The sequence below is a fragment of the Ictalurus punctatus genome, chromosome 7 (assembly GCF_001660625.3).
Source record: "Ictalurus punctatus breed USDA103 chromosome 7, Coco_2.0, whole genome shotgun sequence".
Classification (NCBI taxonomy): Eukaryota; Metazoa; Chordata; class Actinopteri; order Siluriformes; family Ictaluridae; genus Ictalurus; species Ictalurus punctatus.
In genome coordinates this window covers 24,413,906-24,436,042 of record NC_030422.2, presented here as the reverse complement: position 1 = coordinate 24,436,042, position 22,137 = coordinate 24,413,906, and the positions used below count along the sequence as shown (strand labels likewise).

Genomic DNA, 22,137 nt, shown 5'->3' with positions numbered 1-22,137 from the left:
GATGCAGGGCGTCTGAGGGTAAGACAGTGGAGGTGTCCTATAAAGGGCCAGTGGAGGTCACTGTGAAGGACGTACTGGGTGGTGTTCGCTCCACTTGCACCTACGTGGGAGCTGCAAAGCTGAAGGAGCTGAGTCGCCGTACCACCTTCAGTAGAGTGACTCAGCAACTCAACACTGTGTTTGGAAACAATGACTAACACATCGCTGTTGCTCATGAGTGCTGGTCTGGTCTGACAGACTTACTGCATTAGGTCAGATTCATGCAAAGGTTAAGAATTTGCACATCTTTTCTAGTCATTCTGTAGTTGTCACCTGACATTCGCACACAAATGCACACAGTGACAAACCTCACAGCTTTTCCTGCAGCAGTGTTATGGTTGTGGCTGGCAAGGCTAAAAGAAATTCACCTGCTTAGACTACATATTGTCATATCTCAACCCGGCCAGGACTCAGTTTCCCAAGAAGCAACACTCACCTCCCATGCACGCATGCGCTCACCATCCCCGGAGTTCTAATCCACCACACCTGTCATTAATCATACACACACATACACACACATACACACTCCACTTGTATTTAGAGAGTCATTCGCCAAATGTTCATTGCGAAGTACACCTTCAGTAGACTTAGTCTCTGCGTTTCACATTCGTTTGCTGTCTTTGTTATCTCGACCTCTTTTCCCGTTTACAACTACGCTTTCTGCCTGTCCCCTTGTGCTTTGTTTTTCCGGTCACCTGACCCTTGCTTGTTTTACGACTACGTCTTTGGAGCTACCCTTTACTACGCACCCGCTTCTGTGCCAACTCCGGTTAGTGACACATATAAAGACTTTTATCATTTGAACAATTTTATTTTTACTAGTAGTGTTTCTTAAACTTAATTCTCCAGGAAATATTCAAGATCATATATAAAACCTCAAACTGGACCAAAACTCAGCAATTGTTACGATTCCACTTGATTTAATAAAAATAATGTCTTATAAATGTCCTCTATGCACTGATGAATAAAGCAGACGACTGTCATCTTGGTGCTGAAATGATCTTGTTGTTGGTTTATGTTTATTATGGTTGTATGAAATGTGTGTCACGTATTGGAGGTTAGGACCGATGCAATGGCAGATAAGAGCTTTATTAAAGAGAGACAGGCAGACGAATGCAAATCGTGAAACAAAAGCGTGGTCAGGAACAGGTAGTGGGTCAGGTGATCTGCAAATGGTCATAAACTAGGCAAGGCAAAAGCATGTAACAAGAAACAAGATCAAAGACCATGAAACAAAACGAGGAACAGGGAACAAACGCTTGATACTGTGATAACACTCAATACTTCGTGACATACATAGATACACGAGGGGTTTAAATAACAAACATAATCGACAGCAGAAAACAATGATGACACATACGGGAAACAACCAATGAAAATTCAGTGGCAGAGACAGGACAGAAATTATCACAGATGCATGTGTCAAATGTAAACAAAGTCAAGGTCTCTGAAAACCCAGAAGAGTGCTCGCACTTCGGGGTTCCGAGCACGCTGCATGCTACAGCACTTACCACGAGGGGAAATCTTGTGTGTATGTGTGTTTTATAATCCTAATCATTCCAACAAATATTTCAGTTTAAGGGCTTAGTATAAATTCTAGAAAATGATAGAAACAGTTGGGCTCATTGGTTCAGTTGGGTTCATTTATTGCATTTCACATAATAGAATCATGAGTGTGAAGCCCATTTTATACCCAACGCATCGTGGTCCACATGCAACGGCCCATGAAGCATTTATTCCTGTTCTTGCACTGGCTTAGTAAACACAATGTGCAAATATTAAATACATACATCCAATGTATTTTTATATGAACATTCATTACCACTGTACTAGACCGATGTGATTTTACTTCTACACTTGGTAGCATATATAAAAGTTTTACCTGATGCCAGAGCACTCACTGTTACAGTAGTCTGCAGATGGAAATATGTGCTGTTGCAGCTTGAACCTTAATTAAGTGCTTCAAAGACGCCACCTCACTTCTTATCATGTTTCGTTATGAAAAAGGTGTGTCTCACAAATTAACATAAACCAAAGTACACCAACAAAGCCAGAACTGTGGAACAAGGCGTGTTTATGTTTATCCTCTTCTTATTGAGAAAATATTCCTCTTAAAATGAGTGAGCATTTTGACTTTTTGATAGAAGCGATGTGCTAAATTGTGCTAAAATAAGTGTCATCTGTAAAATGTAATTTACCTTGTGAAACAGACTGAAGCAATAATGCTAAACTGTCTTTCAGGGATTATGTGCATTTCTGTGACTCTCCTGATTCTCCACAGCTTTATGGAATCTCTGTCAGGTATGGAAAAAAAAACACTATTGTGTGTGTGTGTGTGTGTATAATATGTGTTTGTGTAAAATTTGTTTTTGAGAGAGCTTATTTCAAATCCTTTTGGTGTGTAACTCTTTAACTGAACAGTGAAGCCTGTTTCATGAAGCGATTTGAACAAACTCAGAGTTGCAGAGAAGGTTTTGAGTTGACAAAACCAAACTAATCCAACCCGGATTAATTATAGTTAACAGGTTTTATGACACTGGTTATCAACTTCCTCAATCAACCGAGGTTTTATCCCTGAATCAGTGTTTACTCAGCATAAAAGCCAGATGTTTGCTGCAAACAGCCAATAGCGTTCAACATGGAGAAAAGCAGGTGTGCATACTTCTGGTTGAGGAGTAAGAAATTACCCAGCTAACAATATTTGGTTCCCAGAGCATAAATTTTTAAGGTTTGGTTAGTCAGGAAAGTTTTCTTTACAGTAATAGAATGTTGTTTTTAGCTTTGCAGAACATTCCCATAACGTTCTTTTAATGTTCCCCAAACGTTCCCGTAATGTTCTCCTAATGTTCTCTCAACTTTCTCAACCTCAATTTTCATCAGTTATTTTTACTATTTATACATTCATGCATCATTAATCATAAATAAATTAGACCAGTCTGTATAAATGAATAATCAGCACACAATCCATGTTTTTGTTGATTCTGAGTCATTCAGTAACAAGCCATGAATCTCAGGACATTAAAAACAGTAATTGTAATAATTAAAATAATAGTAAATAAAAATAAATAAAATTAAATTAAAAAACAAACGTAGCCATTTTCATATATAAAAATGAGCAAGAACACTATCATTAAAAAATACATTGTAACCATAAAAACAGATCAGTGTTTCAACTTAAACAAAACAGGTTCACTTCTTCCACCACCATCATGTGCAAATGTAAAGGAGACCTATTATGCCCCTTTTTACAAGATGTAATACAAGTCTCGGGTGTCCCTAGAATGCGTTTGTGAAGTTTCAGTTCAAAATACCCCACATTTATTATACCATGCTGTAAATGCCCCTTTTTGGGTGGAAGCAAAAACACACTGTTTTTGTGTGTCTCTTAAAATACAAATGAGCTGCAGCTCCCCCACCCACCTTTCCAGAAGAGCACTGCACCTGTACAGCTCATGATTCAGATACTACAGCAACAACAAATCAGGACAACCAGTATGACTGACACCATGAATTCCGGTGTTCAGACCTGTATGTATGTATGTATTATACAGACAGTAAGCCTTTCTGGGTTAAAAATAAAAATGACGACATAGCTCTGGTCTCGGTGAATACAATCGGAGACAATGCTAACTTTAGCCGCATTAGCTGTGGAATCTGCTAACAAGCACATGGGGAAAGGCGATTTGAAAACATTCACAAAATATACAGCGCGATACTTACATCTTCTGGATTTAAGGCTGGATCACGAACAGTTGGTATTGATCCATTCTTGAGAATCAACTTTTCAGCAAATCCTGCTTTGTATTGACCCTCGTTCACAAAGCAGTCTGGCGTAAAATGATTCGAACAATCATATACAAAATTTAGCTATTTTTGAGGCACATTTCCTTCAAAAATCAAACTACTCCTCTGCATCTTCAGTGGCTCTGATGCTGAGAGTACATGAAGACTCTTATGTTCATTCATTTTGAGACACGGTTTATGATTTATGGGGAATATAAAAAAGGAGTGGGTGGATGTTTACCATTATACGGTGGTTGTATACACAGAGTGCCGACACACATTTATCGATCAAACGGCATGTTAAACTGAATTTTGCATAACAGGTTCCCTTTAACAAAGAAATAAAAAGGCAATGTAAGTTACATGGACATTAGTTTAAACAATCAGAATTAGATGAATAGTTATATAAATACATAAAAACTTTACTATACAGGCCATCGTATCATGAACTTTGCACATAGTCAACTGGTCTGATGTTAAACACAACAATAAAAAAAAATAATTACACTATGTAACAGGATACCAAGTTTCACTTTCTTCCCACAGATACTGTAAATTACAGCTATTTCTTGTGTTTTTACAGTAACTATTCATTTAACTTTTAACCAAGTTTAAAGCTATGTATTGTAATATACAGTATAATTACACTAGTAATAAAAATTCTAAAAAAAAATAAGTGTTTACAATGAAAAATCTGAATATATACATTCTAGCCACATACTGTAAATCAAATTTTGAACAATACATCACTGTAAAATTTCAACTCTGAATTTGAACACAAAACAAGACAACCAGTTAAACTGTTAAAGTTGATTGTTTATTAAAAATTGGATCTTTGTGTTGAGAGCTTTACATGCATGCAGTACTCACATGCATATCCATTCAAAATCCATTAGACACCTGAGGAGTATACACACATGTGGGCTGACTATGCTGTCCTTTTCCCAAGAAACCTTCCCACCTTTCTTACCCACAACCTCGTGGCTATCTTGGTGCCTGAGGTTGGATTAATTCCAATGAAACAATCTGAAATAATGCAAAATAACCTGAACTGAGTAATTTATAACCAACTATTCATGTTTCGACATGTGACATTTCACATTTAACATTAATCATATACAATGCAATTCTAAATTCATATATGTGTACTTTATTAGGAACACCGGTACACCTGCTATCTATCTAATCAGCCAATCATGTGGCAGCAGCACAATACAAAAAATCATGCCGATACAGATCAAGAGCTTCAGCAATTGTTCACATTAAATATCAGAATAGGAGGAAAAAATGTGATCTCTGTGACTTTGATCATGGCATGGATGTTGGTACCAGATGTTCTGGTTTGAGTATTTCAGAAACTGCTGATCCCTTGAGAATTTCACACACAACAGTCAAGTCAAAGTACAATTAAATAAGCTATAAGCTCTGTCTTGCTACACACTAATTATATTATACACACACACACAGGTGCTCAAAAGTTTGTGAACACTTTAGAATTTTCTATATGTGCAAAATATGACTTAAAACATATTTTCACACAAGTCCCAGAAGATGATAGAGAACCGAAATAAACAAATGAGACAAAAATATTATTGGTCATTTATTTATTGAGAAAAATTATCCAATATTACATATCTGTGAGTGGCAAAAGCATGTGAACCTCTAGGATTAGCAATTAATTTGAAGGTAAAAGTAGAGCTAGGTGTTTTCAATCAATTGGTTGAGAATCAGGTGCGAACAGGGATCTATCAAAGTATGATCTTCACAACACACGTTTGTGGGAGTTTATCATGGAATGAACAAAGGAGATTTCTGAGGACCTCAGAAAAAGAGCTGATGATGTTCATCAGGCTGGAAAAGGTTACAAAACCCTCTTTAAAGAGTTTGGACTCCACCAATCCACAGTCAGACAGATTGTGTAGACATGGAGGAAATTCAAGACCATTGTTTCCCTCTCCAGGAGTGATCAACCAACAAAGATCACTCCAAGAGCAAGATGTGTAATATTCCACGAGGTCACAAAGGAGCCAGGGTAACTTCTAAGCAACTAAAGTCCTCTCTCACATTGGCTGATGTTAATCTTCATGAGTCCACCATCAGAGGAACACTGAATAACAAAAGATGTGCATGGCATAATTGCAAGGAGAAAACCACTGCTTTCAAAAAGAACATTACAAGCCAGAAGGCTATTGGAAAAATGTTTTGTGGATGGATGAAACCAAATAGAATTTTTGGTTTAAATAAGACGTTATGTTTGGAGAAAGGAAAACACTGCTTTCCAGCATAAGAATCTTATCCCATCTGTGGTGGTAGTCACATGGTTTGGGCCTGTTTTTTCCTGTATCTGGACCAGGACAACTCACAATTAATCTGAATTATTTCAGCGAATTCTAAAGGAAAATTTCAGGATATCTGCCCATGAACTGAATTTCAAGAGAAAATGGGTCATGCAGCAAGACAACGACCCTAAACACACAAGTTGTTCTACCAAAGAATGGTTAAAGAAGAATAAAGTTAATGTTTTGGAATGGCCAAGTCAAAGTCCTGACCTTAATCCAATGGAAATGTTGTGGAAGAAACTGAAGCAAGCAGTTCATGTGAGGAAACCCACCAACATCCCAGAGTCAAAGCTGTTCGTACTGAGGAACGGGTTAAAATTCCTCCAAGCCGATGTGCAGGACTGATCAACAGTTACCCCAAACATTTAGCTGCAATTTTTGCTGCACAATGGGATCACACCAGATACTGAAAGCAAATGTTCACATACTTTTGCCACTCACTGATATGTAATATTGGATCATTTTCCTCAATAAATAAATGACCAAGTATAATATTTTTGTCTCATTTGTTTATTTGGGTTCTCTTCATCTACGTTAAGGACTTGTGTGAAAATCTGATGTTTTAGGTCATATTTATGCAGATTTATAGAAAATTCTAAAGGGTTCACAAACTTTCAAGCACCACTGTGTGTGTGTGTGTATATATGTGTGTATATATGTGTGTATATATATATATATATATATATATATATATATATATATATATATATATATATGAGAGACAGTATTTGTTTAAAAAAAAAAAAAAAACCCAGAGGGATTACAGGTGGTTCGTCCAGATTCTCCTCTTGATGCTGTAGCTGGTGAAGACCTGGTTCTGCCCTGTTTTATCAAACCCAACACCAGCGCTGTGGACATGACAGTGGAGTGGATGAGACTAGAAGATGTGGATTCATTAGTGCATCTCTATAAAGATCATGAAGACAGAAATGAAGATCAGGCTCAGTCTTACAGAGGAAGAACATCACTGTTAAAAGAGGAGCTACAGAAAGGCAACGCTTCACTCAAACTCTCAGCTCTCAGAGTCTCTGATGAAGGAAAATATAGATGTCTTGTTGAGGACAAATCCTGGTATGATGACGTCACTGTTCATGTCATTGTCGAGGGTAAGATCTATTTCTGCACTTAAGCTTAATACAGTGAATGTTACGGTATTCACTACGATAAAATTTATTTTCTCTTAATATCAATGGTTTTTATATTTTATATATTTATTTATATATATATATATACACACACACACAGTATCACCCCTCACCCTCACAGTATACTCCTCACATTTGATTATATCTTTTAATGTGACAACATTGAAGAAATGACACTTTGCTACGATGTAAAAGTAGTGAGTGTACAGCTTGTGTAACAGTGTAAATTTGCTGTCCCCTCAAAATAACTCACAGCCATTACTGTCTAAACCGCTGGCAACAAAAGTGAGTACACCCCTAAGTGAAAATGTCCAAACTGGGCCCAAAGTGTCTATATTTTGTGTGGCCACCATTATTTTCCAGCACTGCCTTAACCCTCTTGGGCATGGAGTTCACCAGAGCTTCACAGGTTGCCAATGGAGTCCTCTTGCACTCCTCCATGATAACATCATGGAGCTGGTGGATGTTAGAGACCTTGTGCTCCTCCACCTTCCGTTTGAGGATGCCCCACAGATGCTCAATAGAGTTTAGGTCTGGAGACATGCTTGGCCAGTCCATCACCTTCACCCTCAGCTTCTTTAGCAAGGCAGTGGTCATCTTGGAGGTGTGTTTGGGGTCGTTATCATGCTGGAATACTGCCCTGTGGCCCAGTCTCTGAAAGGAGGGGATCATACTCCGCTTGTAACAGAACATGTTGGCATTCATGGTTCCCTCAATGACTGTAGCTCCCCAGTGCCGGCAGCACTCATGCAGCCCCAGACCATGACACTCCTACCACCATGCTTGACTGTAGGCAAGACACACTTGTCTTTGTACTCCTCACTCCTCCAAGTAAGTTTATCAGACCACAGGTCATGGTTCCAGTAATCCAAGTCCTTAGTCTGCTTGTCTTCAGCAAACTGTGGGCTTTCTTGTGCATCATCTTTAGAAGAGGCTTCCTTCTGGGATGACAGCCATGCAGACCAATTTGATGCAGTGTGTGGCATATGGTCTGAGCACTGACAGGCTGACCCCCCACCCCTTCAACCTCTGCAGCAATGCTGGCAGCACTCATACGTCTATTTCCCAAACACAACCTCTGGATATGACAAGTACGTGCACTCAACTTCTTTGGTCGACCATGGCGAGGCCTGTTCTGAGTGGAACCTGTCTTGTTAAACCGCTGTATGGTCTTGGCCACCATGCTGCAGCTCAGGGTCTTGGCAAACTTCTTATAGCCTAGGCCATCTTTATGTAGAGCAACAATTCTTTTTTTTTTTTCAGATCCTCAGAGAGTTCTTTGCCATGAGGTGCCATGTTGAACTTCCAGTGATGACACCAAATTTAACACACCTGCTCCCCATTCACACCTGAGACCTTGTAACACTAACAAGTCACATGACACCAGGGAGGGAAAATGGCTAATTGGGCCCAATTTGGACATTTTCACTTAGGGGTGTACTCACTTTTGTTGGCAGCGGTTTAGACATTAATGGCTGTGTGTTGAGTTATTTTGAGGGGACAGCAAATTTACACTGTTACACAAGCTGTACACTCACTACTTTACATTGTAGCAAAGTGTCATTTCTTCTGTGGTGTCAAATGAAAAGATATAATCAAATATTTACAAAAATGTGATGGGTGTACTCACTTTTGTGAGATACTGTATATACGGTGCATCCGGAAGGTGCACTAAGGTGCACTCCTAAATGTGCACATACACCCTTTATACTCTGAATACAAGCATTAGATTAAATTCACTGATATGGTGGCAGGCCAAAAAGATTTATTAAAAGCATGAACATTTGAATAATTATTAGTGACATTAGGCTACATTTAGCTGACAGGACACAGGCTGAATGGCGATGCATGGTGGCTCATCTTCTGATGAGTCCACCATCAGAAGAACACTGAACAACAATGGTGTATATGGCAGAGTTGCAAGGAGAAAGCCACTGCTCTCCAAAAAGAACACTGCTTCATGTCTGCAGTTTGCTAAAGATCATGTGGACAAGCCGAAGTCTATTAAAAAAATATTTTCTGAACAGATGAGTCCAAAATAGAAGTTTTGGTTTAAATGAAAAGGGTTATGTTTGGAGAAAAGAAAACACTGCATTACAACATAAGAACCTTATCCCATCTGTGACATATGCTGGTGGAAGTATTACGTTTTAGCCCCGTTTTACTGCATCTGGGCCATGACAGCTTGCCATCATTGATGGACCAATGAATTATACCAGCGAATTCTGAAGGAAAATGTCAGTACATCTGCCTGCGCGCGCGCGCGCGTGTGTGTGTGTGTGTGTGTGTGTGTGTGTGTGTGTGTATATATATATATATATATATATATATATATATATATATATATATATATATATATATATATATTATATAGATAGATAGATAGCGCGAGCAAGATCTATGTATACATGTGTGTCACACTTCATAGTATTATTTTTGAATATATCAGGAACAATCTTTAAACTGAAAATGAGCAGAAAATAATAACCTCTGTGGGGTTAACCATTTAACATGATTTCACTATATTACCTATAGCTCAGGGAAGCCACCCGGTGATCACGATGGAGAGTTATGATCGCTCAGGAGGGATTAATCTAGTGTGTGAGTCCAGAGGCTGGAACCCTGAACCTGAGGTTCTGTGGATGAACAGAGAAGGAGACACTCTGCCTGCTGGAGATACACAGATACACAGAGACACTGAGGGCTTCAGTGTGAAACACCGCATCATTGTTTATGATTATAGCGACTCCAACAAGTTTTACTGCAGACTTCTACAAAAACATCACATGATGGAGACAGAGGTTATCATTAATAGTAAGTGTCTATGATTAAAATCTCTTAGCTTTAGACTGTAACATTCTACTCAAATCATTATAATCATTATAGATGAGGTGATTAAAGATGAAACATGATTGTGATGAACACACACTATTCTTGCTGTCACGCTACCTGCTGGAGACAAAAGCGCAGACAGGCAGGGCGGCGAGTGCAGGAGCAACGTGAGATGAATAGCAGAAAACAGACGAATATCAGCGAACAATCCAACTGGGGTAAAGCGAGGAATCGTAACGGTAGATAACAGGCAGGAAAGTCCAAATACCGGGAAAAACTAGATTAACTCTAAGGCTTGGTAATACCACTAAGTCACAAAAACTAAGCGTTTACTTCGTGAGGGCGCGCCGCTTAAAGAGGCCTTTTATAACTTCGTCAGCCGCGCAGGTGTTGGTGATCAATACTCAGGTGAACTTGAGCACGGGCATGGCTGGGAAGTGTAGTCCCCGTCCGTCAGGTCCGTAAGCGGCGCCGCCCTCTGAGTATTGCAGCCGCGAGTTTGCCGTGGCGTAACGCTTGCATTAGAGCATATGCACTATTTTTATTATATCTGTTGGTGATTATGCTACAGTTCTGAGTGTGTTTTGCAGTTATCAATAATTCTTGCACAGTTTATTAAAAATATCTGTAACACTGTAAACTTGGTTTTGTTTAGGTAAAGTCTTTGATGCTTGGAAGTGGGTTGTCGGCATTTCAGTTTCAGCATGTCTTATTGCTGTCGGATCGATAGTAACTGCAGTTATCTGTTACAAGAAAGGTAATCTTTAAATCATTTTCCTTCATAATATCTCCAGTTTAAATTATACTGCAGTTTATACCATAGCTTTAGTCCACATATTCCCAACTCTGGTCCTGGAGATCCCCATGTCCTACACAGTTTAGTGTTTTTCCTGCTAATCGGGGTGAATGAATAGTGCTACATTAACAGTTCTACATCAGTTAGTTCCAGTCCACTAATGCACTGGGACATTTCACTGTTTGTATCACTCCACTTGTCTGTGTTTGCTACATAAATAAAACAGTTCTAACAATAGTCCGTCACATTGAAACGGTTACTGCACTTACTACGACCTGTCAGTTAGTGTGTGTGTTACTATGGCAACACACCCTTCAGTCCAGCTGTGGCTTCTTTGGAAAATATTTTCGTTGATGGCACTTTTTTTATTGTGTCTAAAATGTCAGTTGATTGATATGTATTTCTAATTTTAAAAACCTGTCTAAAATCATAATCACACGATGATCATGCTGTTGTAAAGAATATACGGCACTCTGCGTGTGGCTGAAACTCGGAAACCATATGTTAAGTGATTATCTATTTACTGTTAGTGTGCATAAAGTAGGTAGTTGGTACTGTGTCATATTCATTTATTTTATGATATTCGGTCATATTCAGCAGTAGTCAGGCATTCTATGATATTTAATGTGAATTTTGCTGAGCTGATATTAACACTGACTCAGTAATGTTCATCAAACCCTCCCCTCAGTACTCATGACTTACAGACACAATGTAAGATGGTGAAGGTTCATGAGAAAGTGTAGATCAGGGCAAAGGGCAGAAATTACAGAAAGGGCAAAGGGCAGAAATTACATTATTTAATTGGAACAAACTTAACAGACAATATCACCCTGTTAAAATGTAACCATAAAGGTAATTGGGACATTTATTAGATTGTTTGGACCTCTTTAACTTAGAGACACAATTTAACATGGTGAAGGTTCACAAGATTGGGGCAGATCGGGGCAGAGGGCAGAAATTACAGCTCCTTCTCATGTTTACTCAAACTAATAATGCCAAATCACACACACATCAGGTTTATACAGATTTGAACATTTATTGGGAAGTACACAAGGAGTAAGAAGATTAGAAATGCAAACACATCAGTCACAATATATTATATCAATTATTGTGAAATGTATGTATGTATGTATGTATTTATTTATTTATTTGTTTGTTTGTTTGTTTATTAAACCAGTTTATCTGTTTTGTCCTCAGAGCTTCAAAGGCAGAAGCAAAAAGCAGGTAACAATTAACTTTTTGTCCTCTTAAAATCATACTATTTATATAAATGGAGTAAATTAAACAGACGATATCACTGATCAAATATAATCACAAAGATAACTGTGAGGTTGTTAGACTGTTTGTGCGTCTTTAACTCAGAGACACAATTTAACATGGTGATGCTTTACAAGAAGGTGCAGATCGGGGCAGAGGGCAGAAATTACAGCTCCTTCCCATGTTTGTTTAAATAAATGCTTTTAAATTATGGGTCAGCTCAAGTCATGTATCCAGATTTGGACAACAGGAAGTAAACAGAACGGAGTGTTGTGGAGTGAAATCAGAGTCAGCAAAACCTCATCCTGAATTTGTCATGCTTGTAAAAATAACGTGTAAATGTGATGTTATTGAAAATTGACAATTTGAATCTTTAATTTAAAAGTATTGGTTCTGAATTAAACTATATGAAATTCGAGTATTAATATTTTCAATTAAAAAAATATTGGTGATAAAAATTCATGTTAAAAAGTTCAATGTTCAAAAATTCAGGAAAAAAATAATCAGGTAGTAAAACTAATTCAGGTTCAAACAATTCTACCAGAGAAAACATCTGGTGTGTTGTGATTGGTCAGGACTGGGTTAAATGAGTTGGCTCATTTGCTCTTTTTCTGAGAATCCCAGATGTTTTCTCTGGATTTTTGACTTCTTGAAATTTTTTATCTTTTAAACAGCTTTTTATTACCTGGATTTTTTTAAACTAAATATTAAAAACCTGAATTTCAGATGGATTTAATTCAGAATAATTACATTCAGATTCTTAAGATTCACACTGACAATTTTCAGAAACCACATTTACACATTTCTTTTCATGCATTACACATTCAGGTTCAGGTTCTGCTGACTCTGATTTCACTCCATAGAGGGTTCTGTTAGAAGAGTAGAGATATAAACACATCACTCACAATACATTAAATTACTTTTTTTCTGTATCACTCATAACTGACCTGTAACATCATGTTCCACTTTGTGAAGTGTGCTCAATCATTTAACAAATAAATAACATCAGAGAACAATTACATTTCATAACTGCAATCTGATTTGTGTTGTCCATTTACCTTATCACTATATTACATTGCTAAATCTATTTACACTTTAATTTATATAGAATTTACACACAATACTCAAAACAATTTTATCTGTTATCTTTTAGCCTCAGAGCTTCAGAAGGAGAAGCAAAATGCAGGTGAGAATGAACTTTTTGTTCTTTAAACTTTTAGTGATTATTTAATTGGAGCAAACTTAACAGACAATATCACCCTGTTAAAATGTAATCATAAAGGTAATTGGGACATTTATTAGATTGTTTGGACCTCTTTAACTTAGAGACACAATTTAACATGGTGAAGGTTCACAAGATTGGGGCAGATCGGGGCAGAGGGCAGAAATTACAGCTCCTTCTCATGTTTATTTAAATGAATGCTACTAAATTATGGGCAGCTCTGGTCATGTATCCAGATTTGTACAACAGAAAGTAAAGAGGAAGAAGGCTTATGGAGTGAAATCAGAGTCAGAAGAACTCAAACCTGAATTTGTAATGTTTGTACAAATTATTTGTGTAAATGTGATGTTATTGAAAATTGTCAAAGTGAATCTAAATATCCATCCATCCATGTTCTGTACTGCTTATCCTTACTGGGTGGCGGGGAACCTAGAGCCTATCCTAGGGATCATGGCACGGGGGACACCCTGAATCAAACCCTGAACCCTGGAGGTGTAAGGCTAACGTGCTAACCACTAAGCCACCGTGCCCCTGAATCTAAATATATTTGAATGTATTGGGTTTTGAATTAAACTATGTGAAATTCAGGTTTTGAAAATTTAGATTTAAAAAAATCAGATAATAAAAATTCATGTTAAAAAATTCAAGGTATCAAAAATTCAGGAAAAAATAAACAGGTAGTAAAACTAATTCAGGTTCAAACAGTCAAAAATTCAGAGAAAACATCTGGTGTGTTGTGATTGGTCAGGACTGAGTTTGATTAGAGTCTGGCTCATTTGCTCTTTCTGAGTATCCCAGATGTTTTTTCTGGATTTTTGACTTCTTGAAATTTTTAATACCTGTTTTTTATTTTAACTTGAAATCTTGAATCTTTTAACCAGCTTTTTATTACCTGAATTTATAACTAAATATTAAAAACCTGAATTTCAGAATAATATATTCAAATAACTTAAGATTCACACTGATAATTTGTCAATACCCACATTTACACATTTCTTTTTAAACATTAGACATTCAGGTTCAGGTTCTGCTGATTCTGATTTCACTCCATAGAGGGTTCTGTAAGAAGAGTAGGGATACAAACACATCACTCACAATACATTATTATATATATATATATATATATATAATGTATGTATGTATGTATGTATGTATGTATGTATGTAACTGACCTGTAACATCATGTTCCACTTTGTGAAGTGTGCGCAATCATTTAACAAATAAATAACATCAGAGAACAATTACATTTCATAACTGCAATCTGATTTGTGTTCATTTACTTCATCAATATATTACACTACTTAATCTAGTTATACTTTAATTTATATAGAATTTACACAAAATACTCAAAACAGTTTGATCTGTTTTAGCCTCAGAGCTTCAGATGGAGAAGGAATACGCAGGTGAGAATGAACTTTTTGTGGCTGTAAAATCATGCTGAATATTTTAATTGGAGGAGGCAATATCACCTTGTTGAAATGTAAGATAATAAAGCACTGTCTACACCAGGGGTGTCCAATCTTATCCGAAAAGGGCCGGTGTGAGTGCAGGTTTTCATACCAACCGAGCAGAAGCCCTGTACACCCCTTGTACACCCCTGGTCTACACAGTCTAGACCAATGTTTCCCAACCCTGGTGTGCTGTCTGGACCGGGTGCCAGTCCATCACAGGGCACAATCAAACACATACACATGGACGCTTTTCAACTTAATAAATAGCCTACAATGCATGTCTTTGGACTCAGGAAGGAAACTGCAGTACCCAGAGGAAACGCCCAAAGCATGTGGAGAACATGCAAACTCTGCACACACAGGACCACAGTGAGAATAAAACCCTTACTCTTTGAGTTGCTTTCACATTGTGGACAACTCGGTGGGAAACACTGCTGTCTCCCTTGTTTTATGGAGACTTTGGGTGTGTGTTGGGGGGGGGGGGGGGGGGGTTAGGGGGAGGTCCCACTTTGGCTCTAATTGGCTATTTATATTCCTATGGTTTACTTTATTTAAATGGTTAGTAGTAATATGGATCCCAGCATAGCTGGGACAGGCACGCCTTTAAGATTTATTAGTTGGAACGTCAGAGGTATGGATAATCCTGTCAAGAAATCTAAGGTTTTTACACATTTGAAACGTTTAAACTCCAATATAGTATTTTTACAGGAGACGCACCTACGTATTAAAAATCATCAAAGGTTACACTGCCCTTGGGTGAGTCAAGTCTTCCACTCGAACTTTAATTCAAAAGCAAGAGGGGTCGCTATTTTAATTGACAAAAGGTTAAAATTTTCGTCCACTAACGTTATCGCTAATGCGAACGGTAGATATATTATAGTTGCTGGTACTCTAATGCAAAGACAGGTATTGTTGGTAAATGTATACGCCCCAAACTTTGGTGATGTGGAATTTGCTAATAGATTGTTGAGCAATCTCCCTTTCTTAAATACTCACCCGTTGATTTTCGGTGGAGATTTAAACTGTGTAATTGACCCAAACTTAGATCGGTCTAATCCCTGTACTATGAATCAATCTGCAATGTCTAAAACATTTTCCGATTTTATGTGTCAGAATGGTCTCGTTGATCCTTGGAGATCCCGTAACCCCTTTCTTAAAAAGTTTTCTTTCTTCTCCCAGGTGCATCATTCCTATTCGAGGGTTGATTATTTTTTTTTATAGACAGCACTCTTGATTCTTGTGTAGTTTCTTCTGACTATTTGGGTATTGTAATTTCTGACCATGCGCCTCTACAATTAGATATTCATCTTTCTATTTATAAACGTAGCCCACCGCATTGGAGATTTAATTCTCTTCTTTTGGCAGACAGTGAATTCTGTGAGTTCATTTCTACTTCTATTGATGACTTTCTTTTCTTCAATCAGAATGACTCCACCTCTTATTCATTGTTATGGGAGACACTTAAATCCTATATTATAGGGCAGATTATTTCTTATTCTGCTCGCTGTAATAAAAAACGCACTGCTAGGGTTAATGAATTTACATCTGCGATCAGTAACCTCGATCAAAGATGTGCATTGAACCCCTCTCCAGAACTTCTTAAACAGCGTCTTGACTTGCAGGCAGAATTTAATCTTATTTCAACTAAAGAGGCAGAATGCTTATTGTTACGTACTCGTGGTTCATATTATGAACATGGCGACAAACCGAGTCGTTTACTGGCACATCTGCTACGGCGACAGGCCAATTCCTGTCTCATACCTAGTATAAAAAACACATATAATATTATCACTACAGATCCGATGGAAATTAATTCTACTTTTAAATCGTTTTACTTTTCGCTTTATAAGTCCGAATTTCCAACAGACAACACTAAAGTGAATGCATTTCTTCAAAATCTTTGTAACCCTGTTATTGATTCGAATACTGCTATGCAACTGGACTCCCCACTCTCTCTTGAAGAAATTTTAATTTCAGTTAAACTATGCAATCTAACAAAGCTCCAGGCCCGGATGGGTTTCCAATTTAATTTTTTAAAACATTTATTGGAAAATTAGCTCCATTGCTTTTGGCTATGTTCAATGAATCCTTGGAATGTGGGTCTTTAGCTCCAACGTTGACACAGGCCACGATAGCTCTGCTTCTTAAGGAGGGTAAGGATCCATCCTGCAGCGGTTCTTATAGACCGCTGTCTCTGCTTAATACAGATGTAAAGGTGTTGGCGAAAGTAATGGCATCTCGTTTAGAGAATGTACTCCCTTATATTATATTTGAAGAGCAGAACGGTTTTATGAAGGGACGTCAATTGTTTTTTAATACCCGTACACTCTTTAATATAATTTATTCAAAGCATTCGTTTGTGCTCCCTGAGATTGTGATTTCATTAGATGCTGAAAAAGCATTTGATGGGGTTGAGTGGGAGTATTTGTTTGCAGTCTTGAGGAAGTTCGGATTTGGGGATAAGTTTATTTCTTGGATTAGCCTCCTTTACTTATCCCCTAATCCCAGGGTTCAGACAAACGATATTTATTCGGATTATTTTGCTCTCGGACGAGGGTGTCGTCAAGGTTGTCCTTTATCCCCTCCGCTTTTTGCTGTTGCTATCGAGCCGCTGTCTATTGCACTAAAATCTTCTCCCTTGTTTAAAGGAATAGTTCGAAACGGTGTAGAATACAAATTGTTGCTATATGCTGATGATTTGTTATTATATGTAACCGATCCTATTGCCTCTATGCCAGCTGTCTTGGGTGTTCTGGAGTCCTTCGGTGTTGTCTCTGGTCATAAATTAAATTTAGATAAAAGCGACTGTTTTCCTGTCAATACTGCAGCATTTTCTCTCCAACAGTCACATTTACCGTTTCGATTTAGTCAGTCAGGTTTTAAATACCCAGGTATCAACGTGACACGTTCTTTATCTAATCTTTTATCAGCTAACTTCGCTCCCCTTATCTCAAACGTTAAATCTAACATTCAGAGTTGGGGTAACTTACCCCTTTATCTAATTGGCAGGATCAATGTCATCAAAATGAATATATTACCGAAGTTTCGTTTCTTGTTCCAGCAAGTGCCTCTTTCTCTGCCAAAATCATTCTTCGATTCATTAGATAAGATAATTAGTACGTTTATTTGGGGAGGGAAGCAACCAAGGGTTAGTAAATCTTTATTCCAGAAATGTAGACTTAGTGGAGGACTTGCATTACCCAATTTTCAGTTCTATTACTGGGCTGCGCACATTCATACACTTTGCTACTGGGTTAAATCTCCTGGATCTTCTTGGTCTAAATTGGAACTATCTTCTTGTAGGGAATCCTCTTTACCTGCTTTGCTTTACTCCTCTTTACCTAAAAAACTCTCCCTATATACTGATAATCTAGTTGTCCTCAACACACTTATGACTTGGTATCAATTTATATGGCGCTTTAAATTTGTAGGTGCATCCTCTTTGGGTCCTTTAGTCAACAACCATCTACTTCCTCCATCGTGTTTGGACTCCACATTTTCAGTATGGTATGAGAAGGGTATTAAACAAGTAAGAGATTTGTATGCTGATGGTGTGTTTGATAGCTTTGCCAATCTGGCATCCCCTTATGACCTCCCTGTGATGCATTTGTTTTCATTATTTTCAAATTTGGAATTTTGTTTCTAGATCTTTTCCTGATTTCCCCTCTGCGCCTCCTGAACAGGTTTGGGAAAGCTTGTTTTCAAACAATCCGCATGAGAGAGGAATGATTTCTAGGATTTATGATTTTATTCTGGCGCTAGGTAGTGAGTCGAGTAACAATATTAGGAATGCGTGGGAAACGGAGTTAGGAGTACAGATAAGTTAGGAGTGTTGGGAACGTGCTATAGGGAGGGTACAGTCTACCACTTCTTGTGCTCGTCTTGGACTTATACAGTTCAAAGTTTTAAATAGAGTCCATCTGTCCAAGTCAAGACTTTCTGTGATGTATCCGGACGTAGAGGACAAGTGTGATAAATGCCATGGCTCTCCCTGCCATCTTGGCCATATGTTTTTTTTCTGTCCTGATCTACATGGTTTTTGCTCTGTTTTTTTTACCATCATGTCCACTATTCTCAAGGTAGATTTAAAACCTTGCCCATTGATTGCTGTATTTGGATTCCTGATGACTCAGTTCCATTAAGCTCGATACAAAAGGATGTTATTGCTTTCACATCCCTTATAGCAAGACTACTGTTGCATTGGAAGTCTGCTAAATACCCATCTATCTTCCAGTGGCTAAAGGACATGACGTTTTTTCTAAAACTCGAGAAAATAAGTTATACGATGAAGGGTTGTACGGACAAGTTTTTGTTTTTTTTTTATAAATGGCATCCCTTTATATATATTTGGGAAAGGGAGGGGAGGAGAGAAGAGAATCAAACCCTGAACCCTGGAGGTGTAAGGCTAATGTGCTAACCACTAAGCCACCGTGCCCCTGAATCTAAATATATTTGAATGTATTGGTTTTGAAATTTAGATAAAAAAAAATCAGATAATAAAAATTCATGTTAAAAAATTCAAGGTATCAAAAATTCAGGAGAGTATCCCAGATGTTTTCTCTGGATTTTTGACTTCTTTAAATTTTTACTAAATGTTTTTTAAACCCCAATTTCAGAAACCTTGAATTTTTTTTTAACTAGCTTGATTTTTTTATTACCTGATTTTCTTAACCTAAATGTTCAATACCTGCATTTCACCTGGTTTTATTCAGAACCAATATATTCAAATATCTTAAAATTCACACTGATAATTTGTCAAGAACCACATTTACACATTTTTTTTCAAGCATTACACATTCAGGTTCTACTGGCTCTGATTTCACTCCATAGAGGGTTCTGTAAGAAGAGTAGAGATATAAACACATCACTCACAATACATTAAATTACTTTTTTTCTATATCACTCATAACTGACCTGTAACATCATGTTCCACTTTGTGAAGTGTGCTCAATCATTTAACAAATAAATAACATCAGAGAACAATTACATTTCATAACTGCAATCTGATTTGTGTTGTCCATTTACCTTATCACTATATTACACTGCTTAATCTATTTACACTTTAATTTATATAGAATTTACACACAATACTCAAAACAATTTTATCTGTTATCTTTTAGCCTCAGAGCTTCAGAAGGAGAAGGAAAATGCAGGTGAGAATGAACTTTTTGTTCTTTAAACTTTTAGTGATTATTTAATTGGAGCAAACTTAACAGACAATATCACCCTGTTAAAATGTAATCATAAAGGTAATTGGGACATTTATTAGATTGTTTGGACCTCTTTAACTTAGAGACACAATTTAACATGGTGAAGGTTCACAAGATTGGGGCAGATCGGGGCAGATCGGGGCAGAGGGCAGAAATTACAGCTCCTTCTCATGTTTATTTAAATGAATGCTACTAAATTATGGGCAGCTCTGGTCATGTAAAACAGGTATAAAATAAACAGGTAGTAATATTAATTCAGGTTCAAACAGTCAAAAATTCAGAGAAAACATCTGGTGTGTTGTGATTGGTCAGGACTGAGTTTGATTAGAGTCTGGCTCATTTGCTCTTTCTGAGTATCCCAGATGTTTTCTCTGGATTTTTGACTTACTAATACCTGTTTTTTATTTTACCTCCAATTACTGAAATCTTGAATATTTTAAACAGCTTTTTATGACCTGAATTTATTAAACTAAATATTAAAAACCTGAATTTCAGAATTAATATATTCAAATAACTTAAGATTCACACTGATAATTTGTCAATACCCACATTTACACATTTCTTTTTATGCATTAGACATTCAGGTTCAGGTTCTGCTGATTCTGATTTCACTCCATAGAGGGTTCTGTAAGAAGAGTAGGGATACAAACACATCACTCACAATATATTTTATTTATATATATATATATATATATATATATATGTATATGTGTGTGTGTGTGTGCGTGGATATATGTATATATATATATGTAATATAATGTATGTAACTTACCTGTAATATCATGTTCCACTTTGTGAAGTGTGCTCAATCATTTAACAAACAAGTAACATCAGAGAACAATTACATTTCATAACTGCAATCTGATTTGTGTTGTCCATTTACCTTATCACTATATTACACTGCTTAATCTAGTTATACTTTAATTTATATAGAATTTACACAAAATACTCAAAACAGTTTGATCTGTTTTAGCCTCAGAGCTTCAGAAGGAGAAGGAATACGCAGGTGAGAATGAACTTTTTGTGGTTTTAAAATCATGCTGAATATTTTAATTGGAGGAGGCAATATCACCTTGTTGAAATGTAAGATAATAAAGCACTGTCTACACCAGGGGTGTCCAATCTTATCCAGAAAGGGCCGGTGTGAGTTCAGGTTTTCATTCCAACCGAGCAGAAGCCACACCCGAGTCTATTGAAAGCTAAGATCAGCTGATTAAACAGGTGGAATCAGGTGTGGCTCCGGCTTGGTTGGAATGAAAACCTGCACCCACACCGGCCCTTTCCGGATAAGATTGTACACCCCTGGTCTACACAGTCTAGACCAATGTTTCCCAACCCTGGTGTGCTGTCTGATGAGAGCAGGAGTATAGTGCAAAAAGCCTTCAAACATTTCTAAAATGCTAAAATGTGTATAAAACATTTAATATATATGATAAATATCTGATGTCTGAAATAATAACACAGACACAGAAATAATAAGACAGACAAACACACGCATAACAATAATAATAAAAATTATATATAAAAAAAATTGTCTCCGCCTCCACCCCTTTGCTGACCCATTTACAGCACTTTAACATCAGTATGCGTAACGTATGCGTGTGTTTTATTGTAATAATTAGCGTGTGACGATGTGTGTGTAGTGCAAAAGAATATGGACAGTATTCTTAAAAGAAAAGCTCCAGATGCTGCTGAACCATCAACTGCATCCCCATTTAGATCAAATAAAAAGCCTTGTTTATGCTGTATCCTCGCTCCACACTGCGAGCCTCCACTGATTGCGCATGCACCTCCCCAAATGTACAAGACATTTATATTTTACGCGCTCGCCGTTATAATGTGTTTGTTGTTGATGTTTGTTTTCAGTACATGTCACTAAAACCCACAGTATGAAAAAAGAGCAAAGAATCATATAAGAATTATATAAAACACAGTAAACCTTGAGTTTATCACTTGTCACATTACAACAAAATATAGCTATAAATATGAGACCATCTATAAAACTAAATTGAACAACCTCGATTTTTTTTTTATTATTCATTTCATTCAAATTTTTATTAAAA

The 22,137-nt window shown here is 37.2% G+C and overlaps 1 protein-coding gene across 4 annotated transcripts in view; it reads left to right on the top strand.

The window, feature by feature from the left end:
* Positions 1-22,137, top strand: part of LOC124626025 (butyrophilin subfamily 1 member A1) — a 107,566-nt gene that overhangs the window by 42,261 nt on the left and 43,168 nt on the right. The window contains exons 2-11 of one of the 4 annotated variants that reach the window (XM_053681900.1): positions 8-808; positions 2,281-2,340; positions 6,917-7,267; positions 9,842-10,120; positions 10,794-10,895; positions 12,132-12,158; positions 13,345-13,377; positions 14,784-14,816; positions 19,985-20,017; positions 21,048-21,080. In XM_053681900.1, coding sequence (XP_053537875.1) covers positions 2,286-2,340; positions 6,917-7,267; positions 9,842-10,120; positions 10,794-10,895; positions 12,132-12,158; positions 13,345-13,377; positions 14,784-14,816; positions 19,985-20,017; positions 21,048-21,080 — 946 coding nt within the window. In that variant the 5' untranslated portion in view covers positions 8-808; positions 2,281-2,285. Of the gene's footprint in view, positions 1-7; positions 809-2,080; positions 2,160-2,280; positions 2,341-6,916; positions 7,268-9,841; positions 10,121-10,793; positions 10,896-12,131; positions 12,159-13,344; positions 13,378-14,783; positions 14,817-19,984; positions 20,018-21,047; positions 21,081-22,137 lie in introns of those variants that run through there. The other 3 variants (XM_053681899.1, XM_047156462.2, XM_053681898.1) reach the window with 3 other exon arrangements.